General features: G+C 50.0%; 1 protein-coding gene across 1 annotated transcript in view; it reads right to left on the reverse strand.

Annotated features, from left to right (window-relative positions):
* The window catches only part of TXNDC9 (thioredoxin domain containing 9), a 29,711-nt gene that overhangs the window by 9,507 nt on the left and 2,229 nt on the right, over positions 1–17,975 (reverse strand). Inside the window, exons 2-4 of the mRNA XM_075336409.1 lie at positions 11,782–11,980; positions 6,734–6,852; positions 3,503–3,757 (exon numbers count right to left, since the gene is read on the reverse strand). Of these exons, the coding sequence (XP_075192524.1) occupies positions 3,503–3,757; positions 6,734–6,852; positions 11,782–11,958 (551 nt within the window). The 5' untranslated portion in view covers positions 11,959–11,980. The remainder of the gene's footprint in view (positions 1–3,502; positions 3,758–6,733; positions 6,853–11,781; positions 11,981–17,975) is intronic.

A 17,975-nucleotide genomic window follows, 5' to 3' on the forward strand; every position in this document is an offset into this window, starting at 1 on the left:
GAAGCCCCGTCTTCCACTGCAAGTATGAATCTAGCTGCCAGTCTGGAGATTGGAGGATCCACTTTGGGACACTGAGCCCAACTTTTGACCACGTCAGGGGGAAAGGGATAACGTGTATCCTTAAGGCGCTTAGAAAAACGCTTAACTGGACAAGCATGGTGATTCTGGACTGCCTCTCTGAAATCAGAGTGGTCCAGAAACATACTCGGTGTACGCTTGGGAAACCTGAAACGGAATTTCTCCTGCTGTGAAGCTGACTCCTCCACCGGAGGAGCTGATGGAGAAATATCCAACATACGATTGATGGACGCAATAAGGTCGTTCACTATGGCGTCCCCGTCCGGAGTATCAAGATTGAGAGCGGCCTCAGGATCAGAATCCTGATCAGCTGTGTCCGCATCATCAACTAGAGATTCCCCCCGCTGAGACCCTGAACAATATGAGGATGTCAAGGGAATTGTCAAGCGAGCTTGCTTAGTCGGTCTAGGGCCGGGGTCTGTGTCAGAACCCTCAGCCTGGGATCCATGAGACACCCCAGGAGGACATTGTTGGTCCAACTGAGGTGGGCCAGGGGACAAAGATTCAACAGAGTCCCTGTGCTGAGATACCGGCCTGGACTGCAAGGCTTCTAGTATCTTAGCCATAGTCTCAGAGAGTTTTGCAAACTCTGTCCCCGTCACCTGAACAGTGTCAGCAGGTGGCTCCCCCTGGGCCCCCCTTAGCAGAGGCTCTAGCTGAGTAAGTGCCACAGGGGCCGAACAGTGCACACAATGAGGGTCAGTGGAACCTGCCGGTAGCGGGGTCATACATGCGGCGCAGGCAGCATAATAAGCCTGTGTTTTGGCACCCCTGCCTTTCGTGGGCGCCATGCTATTATCTTCCCTGAGTAACACAATAGGGTATATAGCCAGAAATCAACTGTGCACCATACAGTGTAAAATATGTATACCATAAACATATAATGTTACACTACTGCACAATGGGGCTAGCACCACAGGTGCTGCTTACCACCCGCTTAAAGCGGTTGTGAGGCCACCAGAGTCCCTGCCTGAGTCTCCCAGACTTTGTCCCCCTCTGTAGCGTCCAAGGAGCTGACAGGAATGGCTGCCGGCGTCATGAGGAGAGGTGGGAGCCGTGGGCGTGGCTCAGAAAGAGCGGGAACTGGTGCCTGCACTGTGCACAGTGAGGGGAGTGGAGTATGCAAAGCATGCTCCAGCCCTCAGTGCTGCTCGTTCTGTGCAGCGTCCCGCCCTTCCCCTGCCTGTCAGGGCTGTGGGCGGGAGGAAAGGAAACTAGGCCGCAAAAAGCCGGGGACTCTAGTAATAAACGCGGCCGCCGTAAAAGCGCGGCCGGCGCGAAAGTCCCCGGCGCACTACAAGTCCCATCCGCGCCGCAGTGTTTCCCTGGCAGCGGCGGTTAGTGCGGCAGTCCCTATACATAAACACACAGCAGCGCTGAGTGTGTAATGGCACATATTAACCCGGTCAGCGCCGCGGTCCCCGGTGCACTAGCACACCCAGCAATGCTGGAGTGTTGCTGTGCGCGGTCCCCACGGGGACACAGAGTACCTCCAAGTAGCAGGGCCATGTCCCTGAACGATACCCGGCTCCTATCCAGCAGTCTCCCAGGAGTTGTGGATGAAGCACGGTCTCAGTGCCTGGAGACCGATAGGATCCCACTTCACCAGAGCCCTGAGGGGGATGGGGAAGGAAAGCAGCATGTGGGCTCCAGCCTCCGTACCCGCAATGGATACCTCAACCTTAACTACACCGCCGACAAGAGTGGGGTGAGAAGGGAGCATGCTGGGGGCCCTATATGGGCCCACTTTTCTTCCATCCGATATAGTCAGCAGCTGCTGCTGACCAATCTGTGGAGCTGTGCGTGCGTGTCTGACCTCCTTCGCACAAAGCAAAAAACTGAGGAGCCCGTGGGGTGTATAGGCAGAAGGGGAGGGGCTTAACACTTTTAAGTGTAATACTTTGTGCGGCCTCCGGAGGCATAGCCTATACACCCAATTGTCTGGGTCTCCCAATGGAGCGACAAAGAAATCAGAGCTGGTATTCAAAACACTGGACAATAAATTTATCACACTAGAAGAGTATCGTTCACTCCTCTAATCCTAATTTATGAGGCCCAAGAACTAAAAGTCACTCAATGGCCACACTACCACCCAGCGTCTAAGTGCTGCATCTTGCCAGATGTGCAGGTGACACTGTAAAGAACGGGCTATGTCTGACTTGCATCTTTTACTGATATCATGTAGCTATAACTCCAAATTAAAGGGGGTTATCCGGCTTATTTTTTGTAATTTTACTATTGGGCTACATTGGGGCAGGTAAGTACATAGCGCAACTACCTACCTGCCCCGCTGTCAGCCCCTCTCCCCCGGCTTAGAGTGGTCAGGTGACCGCTCCTGCCATGATTTTGCTGCTTCCTGTGAGGATATGTCAAGAGGGGCTTGACCTTGTTGACTGGCATCACAGCCCTGCAGCCGACCATGTACAGTGTGATGAGCCCCTGGCCCCTCTCATCCTTCCCCGCCCCCTTCCCATATTCCATACTCTCCCCAGCTCCCTGTGCGCTGCTATCTGTGCAATGTCTGTGCCAGGGTCCTGGACAAACAGGGTTGCCCTCTCTGTCTAGGACACCATCAGCGCCGTTTGCCACAGCTCATTGTGATGTATGGGGCCCGGGTAACTGTCTCTCTCCCCACACTGTGATAAATGCAGCCTCCGGCGCTCCTGGCTTTTGAATACAGCCAGGAGCAGGGACGTCACCTGATACCAGCGAACAACAGCACTGAGCTCTGCATCACCTAGCTTTAGGCAGGCTGCACTCATCACAGCACAGAGAAGATAAAGCATGGGTGAGAGAGGGGGGCAAAGAAGAGAGTGCAGGGGGAGAGAAGACAGTGCCCTGGTGGGAGACAGGCCGGGAGAGAAGACAGTGCCTTGGTGAGAGACAGGCCGGGGGAGAAGGGTGCTGGGTGGGCGGGGGCAGAGTCCCTTAGGGGGAATATAATAAATATATATAACTCTAGGTGTGTGTGAGGATATGTGTATGTGTGTATATATCCTATAGACTCACATTGGGGGCTATATATAGTCTTCATTTATCTATCAGCTGCAGGGGCAGAATACTGTCAGGGAGTGAGTGTGCAGAGGGCAGGGCTGGACAGTGAGGCTGGGTGCTGCCAGCTCTGACTGTGAAGTTTGGCAGTCAAACATGTCATGTTTGGTTGAGCTGGATGTAAACAAAGAGGTGCAGAGAATAAAGGGGAATTCAAGAGGAATAAAAGTTAGAAAAAAAAAAAAAATAATGTAGGTGATTTATATGACAATACAGCACAGATTAGCTTAAATTTTTTTTTTGGAGTTTACGTTTGACAACTCCATTAACTATGTCAACCTTATAAAAACAATACACTAAATGATAGCCATAAACCCATAAACTAAGTGAAGGAAGAAAAAGACCCTGCACAGACAATGAAAACTTTTCCTACCTGTAGGTAATTATGTCGGCGCAGCCAAGTCTCCATTCCAAGGTTTCGGTGGTGAACTCATCTGTATTCCCCAGATCAGTAAAGCCGACAATATAATCTCTCGTTTTTCCGTCCTTCACTAGTGCCATAGTTGGGATGACTTTAATGTGCAGTCGTTCACATAAGAAGGGAGCCTTCTCCACATTCAGTTTTAGGAATTTCGTTTCGACATGCTTCTTCGCCAGAACTGCCAGGTGTTTGTCCAGGATCTTACATCTATTGAAAAAGAGAAAAAGCGAACACTCAGTAATCATTCATGATTTTTTTCTAGTCAGTGTATATTAAAAAGTTTGGTGATATTTCCTTGCCTATATATTGATTCCACATTTTTTAAAGCTCTGTTTGCAATCAGTGACTTTCAATACATACACTTAACAGGCTTACATTATAAAAGCAGCTTTCAGCTCACACAAGCCTGTGTAAGCCAGCAAATTGGAATGGTTACCCAGAATATGACTGGTATGGCGCTGATCAGTGAGTATATTAAGCACCTACACTATACTATATATATATATATATATATATATATATACATACACACATATATATACACATACATACATACATACATACATATATACACACATATACACACACACATATATATATATATATACACATATACACACACACACACGTATGTGTAATATATATATATATTACATATACATATATACATACATATACATACATATACATACATATACATACATACATATACATACATATACATACACATACATACACATACATACATATACATACATATACATACATATACATACATACACATACATACATACACATACATACATACACATACATACATACACATACATACATACACATACATACATACACATACACACACACATACACACATACATACATACATACATACATACATACATACATACATACATACATACATACATACATACATACATACATACATATATATATACACACACAGTTAGGTCCAGAAATATTTGTTTCGCGAGTTGGGCTCTGCATGCCACCACATTGGATTTGAAATGAAACCTCTACAACAGAATTCAAGTGCAGATTGTAACGTTTAATTTGAAGGTTTGAACAAAAATATCTGATAGAAATTGTAGGAATTGTACACATTTCTTTACAAACACTCCACATTTTAGGAGGTCAAAAGTAATTGGACAAATAAACCAAACCCAAACAAAATATTTTTATTTTCAATATTTTGTTGCGAATCCTTTGGAGGCAATCACTGCCTTAAGTCTGGAACCCATGGACATCACCAAACGCTGGGTTTCCTCCTTCTTAATGCTTTGCCAGGCCTTTACAGCCGCAGCCTTCAGGTCTTGCTTGTTTGTGGGTCTTTCCGTCTTAAGTCTGGATTTGAGCAAGTGAAATGCATGCTCAATTGGGTTAAGATCTGGTGATTGACTTGGCCATTGCAGAATGTTCCACTTTTTTGCACTCATGAACTCCTGGGTAGCTTTGGCTGTATGCTTGGGGTCATTGTCCATCTGTACTATGAAGCGCCGTCCGATCAACTTTGCGGCATTTGGCTGAATCTGGGCTCAAAGTATATCCCGGTACACTTCAGAATTCATCCGGCTACTCTTGTCTGCTGTTATGTCATCAATAAACACAAGTGACCCAGTGCCATTGAAAGCCATGCATGCCCATGCCATCACATTAACTCCACCATGTTTTACAGAGGATGTGGTGTGCCTTGGATCATGTGCCGTTCCCTTTCTTCTCCAAACTTTTTTTCTTCCCATCATTGGTACAGGTTGATCTTGTCTCATCTGTCCATAGAATACTTTTCCAGAACTGAGCTGGCTTCATGAGGTGTTTTTCAGCAAATTTAACTCTGGCCTGTCTATTTTTGGAATTGATGAATGGTTTGCATCTAGATGTGAACCCTTTGTATTTACTTTCATGGAGTCTTCTCTTTACTGTTGACTTAGAGACAGATACACCTACTTCACTGAGAGTGTTCTGGACTTCAGTTGATGTTGTGAACGGGTTCTTCTTCACCAAAGAAAGTATGCGGCGATCATCCACCACTGTTGTCATCCGTGGATGCCCAGGCCTTTTTGAGTTCCCAAGCTCACCAGTCAATTCCTTTTTTCTCAGAATGTACCCGACTGTTGATTTTGCTACTCCAAGCATGTCTGCTATCTCTCTGATGGATTTTTTCTTTTTTTTCAGCCTCAGGATGTTCTGCTTCACCTCAATTGAGAGTTCCTTAGACCGCATGTTGTCTGGTCACAGCAACAGCTTCCAAATGCAAAACCACACACCTGTAATCAACCCCAGACCTTTTAACTACTTCATTGATTACAGGTTAACGAGGGAGACGCCTTCAGAGTTAATTGCAGCCCTTAGAGTCCCTTATCCAATTACTTTTGGTCCCTTGAAAAAGAGGAGGCTATGCATTACAGAGCTATGATTCCTAAACCCTTTCTCCGATTTGGATGTGAAAACTCTCATATTGCAGCTGGGAGTGTGCACTTTCAGCCCATATTATATATATAATTGTATTTCTGAACATGTTTTTGTAAACAGCTAAAATAACAAAACTTGTGTCACTGTCCAAATATTTCTGGACCTAACTATTTTCACACAGATTTAGCCAATAAGTTTATTGGGAGTGCTTTTTTATAATGAGCATTTGGCATGAAGTTTAAATAGCACTACAAGAAATTTCTCCTCCCTTCCTAGTGATGATGTGATTGCAGGGAGGAAGCGACACTGCCGTTTTATAGCAGATCCAGATCAGCTTAGCGGTGTGGAGAGGAAGCTGACTTTTCCATGTAACTTCAGCCAGTATGCCAACCCCATAGGTACAGGGGAAAAAAATTGGCATATAAAATATATATAAAATAATAAATATATTATATAAAAAAAATATCTCGAGATACCCTCAAAAGTCTTCTTACCTTATGTGGCGCAAAATGTGTGAAATAGAAATTAAATACATAAACAGGAAAGAAATATAAAGAAGGCCAGAATTGCTCTACCGCCGACAAAATACTCCCCTAATATATGTCTAATAAAAATTAAAATTTCTTCAGAAAGATTAACAATTTAAAATACATTTTAGTTGCGCCTTGGGGTCATTTTTAAAAAAAAAAAAAAAAATTGAAACTCAAAATCAATAAAAATAATAAAACAGTAAAAATAAAATAAATCTTGCCATACCGAAAAGTAGAATCTTTGTAAAAATGGCAGATCACATTTTTACTTTCCTTCACTTCCTGGAAGAACTCTCTCTCACTGGGTATTTCTCTGTATTCTCCGTGCCCTTTGGATATCCAATCCTGAACAATTGAAAGAATAGTGATAAGATTATTTATTCTATTTGGTACCACTTCCAAAGAATGATGCAATTTTCCTTAAAGACAAATAAATGGGCTGTAAAATCAGGATAAGAAACAGAAGTAGGCAAACTGTTAAGGTCCAGTCACACTAAAGCTGGTGTCACACTAAGCGACAGCGACAACGACGTCGCTGTTACGTCACCATTTTCGGTGACGTAACAGCGACCTTGTAAGTCGCTGTTATGATCGCTGCTTAGCTGTCAAACACAGCAGAAGCAGCGATCATAACGTCGCTGTGCTACATGTGCAGAGAGCAGGGAGCCGCGCTTAGCGCTGGCTCCTTGCTCTCCTAGGTACAGTACACATCGGGTTAATTAACCCGATGTGTGCTGCAGCTACATGTCACAGTGCAGAGAGCAAGGAGCCGCGCGCACTGCTTAGCGCTGGCTCCTTGCTCTCCTTGCTACAGTATACATCGGGTTAATTACCCGATGCATACTGCAGCCACATGTCACAGTGCAGGAGCCGGCACTGGCAGCAAGAGCGGAGGCTGGTAACCAGCGTAAACATCGGGTAACCAGGGAAAGGTCTTCCCTTGGTTACCCGATGTTTACGCTGGTTACAGCTTACCGCAGCTGCTAGTGCCGGCTCCTGATCGCTTCATTTCGTCGCTCTCTCGCTGTCACACACAGAGATGTGTGTGTCACAGCGGGAGAGTGACGACCAAAAAATGAAGCTGGACATTCAGCAACGACCGGCGACCTCACAGCAGGGGCCAGGTCGTTGCTGGATGTCACACACAGCGACAGCGACGGGACGTCGCTGCAACGTCACAGAAAATGGTGACGTAGCAGCGACGTCGTTGTCGTCGTCGTTATGTGTGACACCAGCTTAAGCAACTTACCAGCGATCCCAACAACGATAGGGATCGCTGGTAAGATGTCACACTGCGACGCTCCAGCGATCCCACCAGCAACCTGACCTGGCAGGGATCGCTGGAGCGTCGCTACACGAGTTGCTGGTGAGCTCACCAGCAACCAGTGACCAGCGCCGCGTGGAAGATGCTGCGCTTGGTAACTAAGGTAAATATCGGGTAACCAACCCGATATTTACCTTGGTTACCAGTGCACGGAGGTACACGTGCAGAGAACAGGGAGCAACGCACACTGAGCGCTGGCTCCCTGCTCTCCTAGTTACAGCACACATCGGGTTAATTACCCGATGTGTGCTGCAGCTACATGTGCACAGAGCAGGAGCCGGCACTGACAGTGAGAGCGGCGGAGGCTGGTAACAAAGGTAAATATCGGGTAACCAAGGACAGGGCTTCTTGGTTACCCGATGTTTACATTGGTTACCAGCCTCCGCAGAAGCCGGCTCCTGCTGCCTGCACATTTAGTTGTTGCTGTCTCGCTGTCACACACAGCGATCTGTGCTTCACAGCGGGACAGCAACAACTAAAAAATGGGCCAGGACATTCAGCAACAACCAACGACCTCACAGCAGGGGCCAGGTTGTTGCTGGATGTCACACACAGCAACATCGCTAGCAACGTCACAAAAGTTGTTCGTTAGCAGCGATGTTGCTAGCGATGGGGCCTTTACTCACACTAACCCTGATAAAAAAAAAAGGAGCAAAATCATCAGTTTTTTTCCTACAACTCAAGAAGCAAGTCTGACATTGAGTGGAAACTGCTAAACTGGTGATAGAGAAGCATCTAGACAGGAGAGCAGCAACCAGAAGACAATGGAGTTGTATCAATTGGTTGCATAGAACAGCAGGATCGAGTTAATGAAAAAATATATTACCTTGTTTCCCTGAAAATAAGACCTAGCAGGAGTTTTCAGGGAGGCTTAAATATAAGACATCCCCTGAAAATAAAACCTAGCCGCGGTCAATAATGCAGTGTCTTTAAGTTTTTTACCACTGCACAAAGACACTGCAGCAGACTTCATTATAGACAGCGGACACCCCCAAAGGACAGAAGAAAGAAGACAGAAGACCCTGCGATCATACTCGCCAGACGCCGACCGGGAGCAGGTGAGCGCATCAAGATCCTGTGGCGGAACACACACACATACACATCAGATCTCACACACACACAGCGATATCGCTTGCTTCTCAGCGGCGTAAGCACCTGTGACGCTGTGCAGTGAGCTTACAGGACCTGCAGGATGATCACATGGCCGGAAGCACATGGCATCTCCGAATGTCGTGATCTGTGTGTGTCTGTATGAGTATGAGTGTGTGCGAGTGTGATGTGACTGAAGTCTGTGCGTCGGCCAGATGCAAGGGAGGCGTGCAGCACACCTGCTGGGAGATCACAGGGAGATCTGGGAGCCACACAGATGCCAAGGGCTGGTAAGCATGACGATCCTGGGAAGGATGGGGGGGGAATCCGTTTTATCCCCATTGATTTGTATTAGCGCCGGATTGTGCCTGATGCCCTTGTGTTGCATACGGCTTTTGCCGGATCCGTCGTAATCGGCTAATGCGACGGCCGGATGGAACGTCTCTTGTAACGTTTTTTGTCTCTGACGACAAAAAAAAAACAAACGCATTGCGCCGGATCCGGCGTGATTTACAATATGGAAGCCTATGGCCGCCGGATCCAGCGTAATGCGGCAAAAAACGGTTGCCGGATCCGTAAAAAAAAAAAAAAGATCCGGCGCATCCGTTTTTTTTTGCATATTCTGCGCCGGATCTGTTGCATCAGGCACACGCCGGATTGTGCCCGATGCCAAAAAACTGAGGTGTGAAAGTGGCCTAAGAATAATGGGAGGTGTAACCTGATACCAATGAGATGGGAGTCAGTCTTGCTTTGACCAAGATGGATTTGAACTGTTAGTTTTGTTTTTTTTAGATTGAATGATTATTCAGGGCCAAGGGAGGCAAGATATTTCCCTGAAAAGATACATTACAAGGTTTCTTATAGTCACTGGTATTATTCATTTAGTCAAACTTTGTTGAAACGACATTAACCACTTAGGCCCTAGATGTTGGGAGAGGAAGGGAGAGGAAGGGAGAGGAAGGGAGAGGAAGGGAGAGGAAGGGAGAGGAAGGGAGAGGAAGGGAGAGGAAGGGAGAGGAAGGGAGAGGAAGGGAGAGGAAGGGAGAGGAAGGGAGAGGAAGGGAGAGGAAGGGAGAGGAAGGGAGAGGAAGGGAGAGGAAGGGAGAGGAAGGGAGAGGAAGGGAGAGGAAGGGAGAGGAAGGGAGAGGAAGGGAGAGGAAGGGAGAGGAAGGGAGAGGAAGGGAGAGGAAGGGAGAGGAAGGGAGAGGAAGGGAGAGGAAGGGAGAGGAAGGGAGAGGAAGGGAGAGGAAGGGAGAGGAAGGGAGAGGAAGGGAGAGGAAGGGAGAGGAAGGGAGAGGAAGGGAGAGGAAGGGAGAGGAAGGGAGAGGAAGGGAGAGGAAGGGAGAGGAAGGGAGAGGAAGGGAGAGGAAGGGAGAGGAAGGGAGAGGAAGGGAGAGGAAGGGAGAGGAAGGGAGAGGAAGGGAGAGTGGTTAGTCTCTGGCATTTACCAATGCTTCAGACATGCAGTATTACATGGTGGTCATTCCAATGAAAGGCCAACTTTGCAATACAAGTGACACGCCCAGCCCAAGGGCCTTAGGAGATACTCTGATCCGGGCCGGACTAGTCTGGGGATGTCAGCGGTGGCGGGGCCCGACTTAGTGACCCTGGCGGTGTCTTTTAAATAATAAAGGGGATGATAATGGGAGTTGTATTTTCAGAGATTTTAAAGTCCGGGATGCCACCTGTGGTGTTGCAGCTATGTGGGCCGCCGTGCGCTGAGTGTTCCCCGGGACAGATGATGATGGTGCAGCTGAGGTAATCTTGCTCCCCACAGGTGGAGCGGGACCCCGGGGCGACCGTTAGAAATATGAAAAGTCTATGATGGCAGGTTGTGATGCAGGGGGAATGGAGACGACACCAGGGCTGTGCAATAAAAGTCTTTTACTCACTGTACCGGTTCTCAGTTTTCAGCCAGATTAGTCCACCCATGGTATGCTGGGATCCTCAGTAATGGGCATCCGCTGATACCGAATAAGTCTGAGACCAGTACCGGTTCTCCTTTGTTTGCCTTTCCTGGTTGTCTCGTCTGCGCTGACTCTCTCCCGCCGGTCCTGTAACCCCAACACACCAGGGGTCACGGACCCTCAAAGGGAATTCTGCCTGCTTGGCTCCCTGATCCTGTGACCCGCTTCCAGCGGATTCGAGTGCTGCTTGTGGCCCAAAAGGTGCATACAGACACCCTGGCCTCCGGTGTTATTAGAAAGTCCTGAAGTCTCTTCCTAGCCTAGGGACTGGGACCCTGTTTGCGACCAAATCCCTCCACTGGGAGATGTTGCTTGTGGAACAAGACTTTAGGGGAGTCTGACACCCCTCCCCTAATTCTCTAGGATTCGCTCTTTAACATCACCAGGGATGAGGAAGACCCCCAGGGTCCGGACCCCTAGTCGGTCTCCTCCCCGCTCCTGACTGACTGTCAACTTTTCAAACTTAGCTCCGCCCATTTTACCTCAGACGCCTCACCACCAAGCTCCACCCCCAGGCTGGTTCCAGAGACAGTGCACGGGGCTTAAAAGCCATAACCAGATTACTGGTCGCGAAGCATTAATGGGACCTGCCCCGGCCCTGATCTAATGTGTGAGCTAACAATAGGGTGTCTGCAGGCTTTTGGTACGTGAACCAGTAGATGGCCTCTTTCTTACCCAGGATGGGGCACCACACCTCTGGCTGAGGTGCAGTACCTCTGTGGCGACAGTAGCCTCAGGGGCGCCACACAAGCACAGCTCTAGCCCTACAAATCGTTATCTTTGTTCTTGCTGAAAGAGAGGAGTCTACAATAGGGATGTGCTCCATGATCTCCATACGCACTCCTACGGCATACGGTATGAGACAAATCTCTGAGTGTGACACGTGCTGGTTACCTGCTTTTGCTGCTGTGCCTTCTTTAATGCTTCCAGACGCTTTTCTCTTAGACGTTCCATTTCATCTTCATCCATCTGATCCAGCTTTTCCAGTTCTGCATCTAGCTGTTCTTCCATCAGTTTGGCAGTCTGGAGTAACTGGTTCTCCATCACTTTGTTAAACATGTCTGCTGCCATCTTTTCAACAAGTTACTTCAGCCTGAAAAAAACCCCAAAACTTCTATTTACCAAAAGAAAACAACACTAACTCCCCCAATTGTCCAGTGCTTAGAAGAGGCTTCTCCAAATACTATCTTGATGATCTACCCTTAAAGGGGTGGTTCACCCATATTTTTTATTTTCTAGATCGATATTATATTGAGAAACAATGTTTCTTTGTCGCTCCATTGGGAGACCCAGACAATTGGGTGTATAGGCTATGCCTCCGGAGGCCGCACAAAGTATTACACTAAAAGTGTAAAGCCCCTCCCCTTCTGCCTATACACCCCCCGTGCTCCCACGGGCTCCTCAGTTTTTTGCTTTGTGCGAAGGAGGCAGACCTGCACACATAGCTCCACAGATTGGTCAGCAGCAGCTGCTGACTATGTCGGATGGAAGAAAAGTGGGCCCATATAGGGCCCCCAGCATGCTCCCTTCTCACCCCACTCTTGTCGGCGGTGTTGTTAAGGTTGAGGTATCCATTGCGGGTACGGAGGCTGGAGCCCACATGCTGTTTTCCTTCCCCATCCCCCTTAGGGCTCTGGGTGAAGTGGGATCCTAATCGGTCTCCAGGCACTGAGACCGTGCTTCATCCACAACTCCTGAGGAGCCTGCTGGATAGGAGCCGAGTATCGTTCAGGGACATGGCCCTGCTACTTTGAGGTACTCTGTGTCCCCGTGGGGACCGCGCACAGCAACACTCCAGCATTGCTGGGTGTGCTAGTGCACCGGGGACCGCGGCGCTGACCGCGTTTGTGCCATTATACACTGCAGCGTCGCTGAGTGTGTTTGTGTATGGGGACTACCGCGCTGACCGCCGCTGCCATTGTTATTACTGAGGCGCGGCTGGGACTGTTAGTGCGCCGGGGACTCTGCGCCGGCCGCGCTTATACGGCGGCCGCGCTTATAACTCGAGTCCCCGGCTTTTGGGCCTAGTCTCTGTTTCTTCCCGCCCCCAGCCCTGCCAGTCAGGGGAAGGGCGGGACGCTGTACAGCACGGCAGCACTGAGGGCTGGAACATGCTTTGCATACTCCACCCCCCTCACTGTGCACAGTGGGGCACCAGTTCCCGCACTTTCTGGGTCACGCCCACGGCTCCCTCCTCTCCTCAGGACGCCGGCAGCCATTCCTGTCAGCTCCTCGGACGCTGCAGAGGGGAGACAAACTCTGGGGGACCCAGGCAGGGATTCTGGTGGCCACACAACCGCTTTAAGCGGGCGGTAAGCAGCACCTGAGGTGCTGGCCCCACTTGTGCAGAAGTGTAATTATAGTTTATATGTTTACAGGCTATACTTTACACTGTATGGTGCACAGTTGATTTCTGGCTATATACCCTGTTGTGTGGCTCAAAGGAGACAACAACATGGCGCCCACAAGAATCAGGGGTGCCAAAACACAGGCTTACTATGCTGCCTGCGCCGCATGTACAACCTCGCTACCGGCAGGTTCCACTGACCCTCATTGTGTGCACTGCTCGGCCCCTGTGGCACTTACTCAGCCGGAGCCTCTGCTAAGGGGGGCCCAGGGGGAACAACCAGCTAACACGGTCCAGGTGACAGGGACGGAGTTTGCAGTTTTTACTGACAGACTTTCTGAGACTATGGCTAAGATTCTAGAAGCTTTGCAGTCCAGACCGGTATCTCAGACCATGGGCACTGTGGAATCACTGCCCCCTGGTTCCCCTCAGATGGAACAACAATGTTCCCCCGGGGTGTCTCATAGATCCCAGGGTGAGGTCTCTAACACGGACCGCAGTCCCAGACCGCCTAAGCGAGCTCGCTTGGAAATCCCCTCGACCTCATCACATTGTTCAGGGTCTCAGAGGGATGGCTCTCTGTATGATGAAGCGGAGGTAGCTGATCAGGATTCTGATCCTGAGGCCGCTCTCAACCTTGATACTCCTGATGGTGACGCCATAGTGAATGATCTTATCGCGTCCATACATCAAATGCTGGATATTTCTCCCTCGGCTCCTCCAGCGGAGAAGTCAGCCTCTCAGCAGGAGAAATTCCGTTTCAGGTTCCCCAAGCGTACAACGAGTATGTTTCTGGATCACTCCGATTTCAGAGAGGCAGTCCAGAAACACCGAGTTTGTCCAGATAAGCGTTTTTCCAAGCGCCTTAAGGATACACGTTATCCCTTCCCCCCTGACGTGGTCAAGGGCTGGACTCAGTGTCCCAAGGTGGATCCTCCAATCTCCAGACTGGCGGCTAGATCCTTAGTTGCAGTGGAAGACGGGGCTTCACTCAAGGATGCCACTGACAGACAGATGGAGCTCTGGTTGAAATCCATCTATGAGGCTATCGGCGCGTCTTTTGCTCCAGCATTCGCAGCCGTATGGGCACTCCAAGCTATCTCAGCGGGTCAAGCGCAAATTGACGCACTCACACGTACGTCTGCGCCGCAAGTGGCGTCCATAACTTCTCAAACGTCGGCATTTGCGTCCTACGCTATTAATGCTGTCCTGGACTCTGCGAGCCGTACGGCTGTTGCAGCCGACAATTCGGTGACAATACGCAGGGCCTTGTGGCTACGGGAATGGAAGGCAGATTCGGCTTCCAAAAAGTCCTTAACCGGTTTGCCATTTTCTGGCGACCGTTTGTTTGGTGAGAGACTGGATGAGATCATCAAACAATCCAAGGGAAAGGAAACATCCTTACCCCAGGCCAAACCAAAATTACCCCAACAGAGGAGGGGACAGTCGAGGTTTCGGTCATTTCGGGGTGCGGGCAGGTCCCAATTCTCCTCGTATAAAAGGCCTCAGAAGGATCAGAAGAACTCCGATCCATGGCGGTCTAAGTCACGCCCTAAAAAGACCGCTGGAGGTGCCGCTACCAAGGCGGCTTCCTCATGACTTACGGCCTCCTCACACCGCATCCTCGGTCGGTGGCAGGCTCTCCCGCTTTTCCGACATTTGGCTGCCACTGGTAAAAGACCGTTGGGTGAGAGACATCCTGTCTCACGGTTACAGGATAGAGTTCAGCTCTCGTCCTCCGACTCGATTTTTCAGAACATCTCCGCCTCCCGAGCGAGCCGATGCTCTTCGGCAGGCGCTGGGCACTCTGAAGGCAGAAGGAGTGGTGGTCCCCGTTCCTCTTCAGCAACAGGGTCACTGTTTTTACTCCAACCTGTTTGTGGTTCCAAAGAAGGACGGGTCTTTCCGTCCTGTCCTGGACCTAAAACTGCTCAACAAACACGTAAAGACCAGGCGGTTCCGGATGGAATCCCTCCGCTCCGTCATCGCCTCAATGTCCCAAGGAGATTTCCTTGCATCGATCGATATCAAAGATGCTTATCTCCACGTACCGATTGCTCCAGAGCATCAGCGCTTCGCCATAGGAGACGAACACCTCCAGTTCGTGGCACTGCCGTTCGGCCTGGCGACAGCCCCACGGGTTTTCACCAAGGTCATGGCTGCAGTAGTGGCGGTACTCCACTCTCAGGGTCACTCGGTGATCCCTTACTTAGACGATCTGCTGGTCAAGGCTCCCTCTCAAGAGGCATGCCAGCACAGCCTCACCGCTACTCTGGAGACTCTCCAGAGTTTCGGGTGGATCATCAATTTTCCAAAGTCAAATCTGACACCGGCCCAATCGCTGACATATCTTGGCATGGAGTTTCATACCCTCTCAGCGATAGTGAAGCTTCCGCTGATCAAGCAGCGTTCACTACAGACGGGGGTGCAATCTCTCCTTCAGGGTCAGTCACACGCCTTGAGGCGCCTCATGCACTTCCTGGGGAAGATGGTGGCAGCAATGGAGGCAGTCCCTTTCGCGCAGTTTCACCTGCGTCCTCTTCAATGGGACATCCTACGCAAATGGGACAGGAAGCCGACGTCCCTCGACAGGAACGTCTCCCTCTCTCAGGCAACCAAAGCTTCCCTTCGGTGGTGGCTTCTTCCCACTTCATTATCGAAGGGGAAATCCTTCCTACCCCCATCCTGGGCGGTGGTCACGACGGACGCGAGTCTGTCAGGGTGGGGAGCAGTCTTTCTCCACCACAGGGCTCAGGGTACGTGGACTCAGCAAGAGCCCTCACTTCAGATCAATGTTCTGGAGATCAGGGCAGTGTATCTTGCCCTCAAAGCGTTCCAGCAGTGGCTGGAAGGCAAGCAGATCCGAATTCAGTCGGACAACTCCACAGCGGTGGCTTACATCAACCACCAAGGCGGAACACGCAGTCGGCAAGCCTTCCAGGAAGTCCGGCGGATTTTGATGTGGGTGGAAGCCACGGCCTCCACCATCTCCGCAGTTCACATCCCGGGCGTGGAAAACTGGGAAGCAGACTTTCTCAGTCGCCAGGGCATGGACGCAGGGGAATGGTCCCTTCACCCGGACGTGTTTCAGGAGATCTGTTGCCGCTGGGGGATGCCGGACGTCGACCTAATGGCGTCCCGGCACAACAACAAGGTCACGGCATTCATGGCACGATCTCACGATCACAGAGCTCTGGCGGCAGACGCCTTAGTTCAGGATTGGTCGCAGTTTCAACTCCCTTATGTGTTTCCTCCTCTGGCACTGTTGCCCAGAGTGTTACGCAAGATCAGGGCCGACTGCCGCCGCGCCATCCTCGTCGCTCCAGACTGGCCGAGGAGGTCGTGGTACCCGGATTTGTGGCATCTCACGGTCGGCCAACCGTGGGCACTACCAGACCGACCAGACTTGCTGTCTCAAGGGCCGTTTTTCCATCTGAATTCTGCGGCCCTCAACCTGACTGTGTGGCCATTGAGTCCTGGATCTTAGCGTCTTCAGGATTATCTCAAGAGGTTATTGCCACTATGAGACAGGCCAGGAAACCAACGTCCGCCAAGATCTACCACAGGACGTGGAAAATATTCCTGTCGTGGTGCTCTGCTCAGGGTTTTCCTCCCTGGCCATTTGCCTTGCCCACTTTTCTGTCCTTTCTTCAATCCGGATTGGAAAAGGGTTTGTCGCTCGGCTCCCTTAAGGGACAAGTCTCTGCGCTCTCTGTGTTTTTTCAGAAGCGCCTAGCCAGACTTCCACAGGTACGCACGTTCCTGCAGGGGGTTTGTCACATCGTCCCTCCTTACAAACGTCCGTTAGAACCCTGGGATCTGAACAGGGTGCTGATGGTTCTTCAGAAACCACCGTTCGAGCCAATGAGGGATATTTCTCTCGCACGCCTTTCGCGGAAAGTGGTTTTCCTAGTTGCAGTCACTTCACTTCGGAGAGTGTCTGAGCTAGCAGCGTTGTCATGCAAAGCCCCTTTCCTGGTATTTCACCAGGACAAGGTGGTCCTGCGTCCGGTTCCGGAATTTCTCACTAAGGTGGTATCCCCCTTTCATCTCAATCAGGATATCTCCTTACCTTCTTTTTGTCCTCATCCAGTTCACCAATGTGAAAAGGATTTGCACTTGTTAGATCTGGTGAGAGCACTCAGATTCTACATTTCTCGTACGGCGCCCCTGCGCCGCTCGGATGCACTCTTTGTCCTTGTCGCTGGCCAGCGTAAAGGGACACAAGCTTCCAAATCAACCCTGGCTCGGTGGATAAAGGAACCAATTCTCGAAGCTTATCGTTCCTCGGGGCTTCCAGTTCCCTCAGGGCTGAAGGCCCATTCTACCAGGGCCGTGGGAGCGTCCTGGGCCTTGCGGCACCAGGCTACGGCTCAGCAGGTGCGTCAGGCAGCTACCTGGTCGAGCCTGCACACTTTCACGAAACACTATCAGGTGCATACCTATGCTTCGGCGGATGCCAGCCTAGGTAGGCGTGTCCTTCAGGCGGCGGTTGCCCACCTGTAGGATGGAGCCGTTACGGCTCTATTATGAGGTATTATTTACCCACCCAGGGACTGCTTTTGGACGTCCCAATTGTCTGGGTCTCCCAATGGAGCGACAAAGAAGAAGGGAATTTTGTTTACTTACCGTAAATTCCTTTTCTTCTAGCTCCAATTGGGAGACCCAGCACCCGCCCCTGTTTTTTTGTGTACACATGTTGTTCAAGTTGAATGGTTTCAGTTCTCAGATATTCCTTCGG

The sequence above is a fragment of the Anomaloglossus baeobatrachus genome, chromosome 2, assembly GCF_048569485.1.
Source record: "Anomaloglossus baeobatrachus isolate aAnoBae1 chromosome 2, aAnoBae1.hap1, whole genome shotgun sequence".
Classification (NCBI taxonomy): Eukaryota; Metazoa; Chordata; class Amphibia; order Anura; family Aromobatidae; genus Anomaloglossus; species Anomaloglossus baeobatrachus.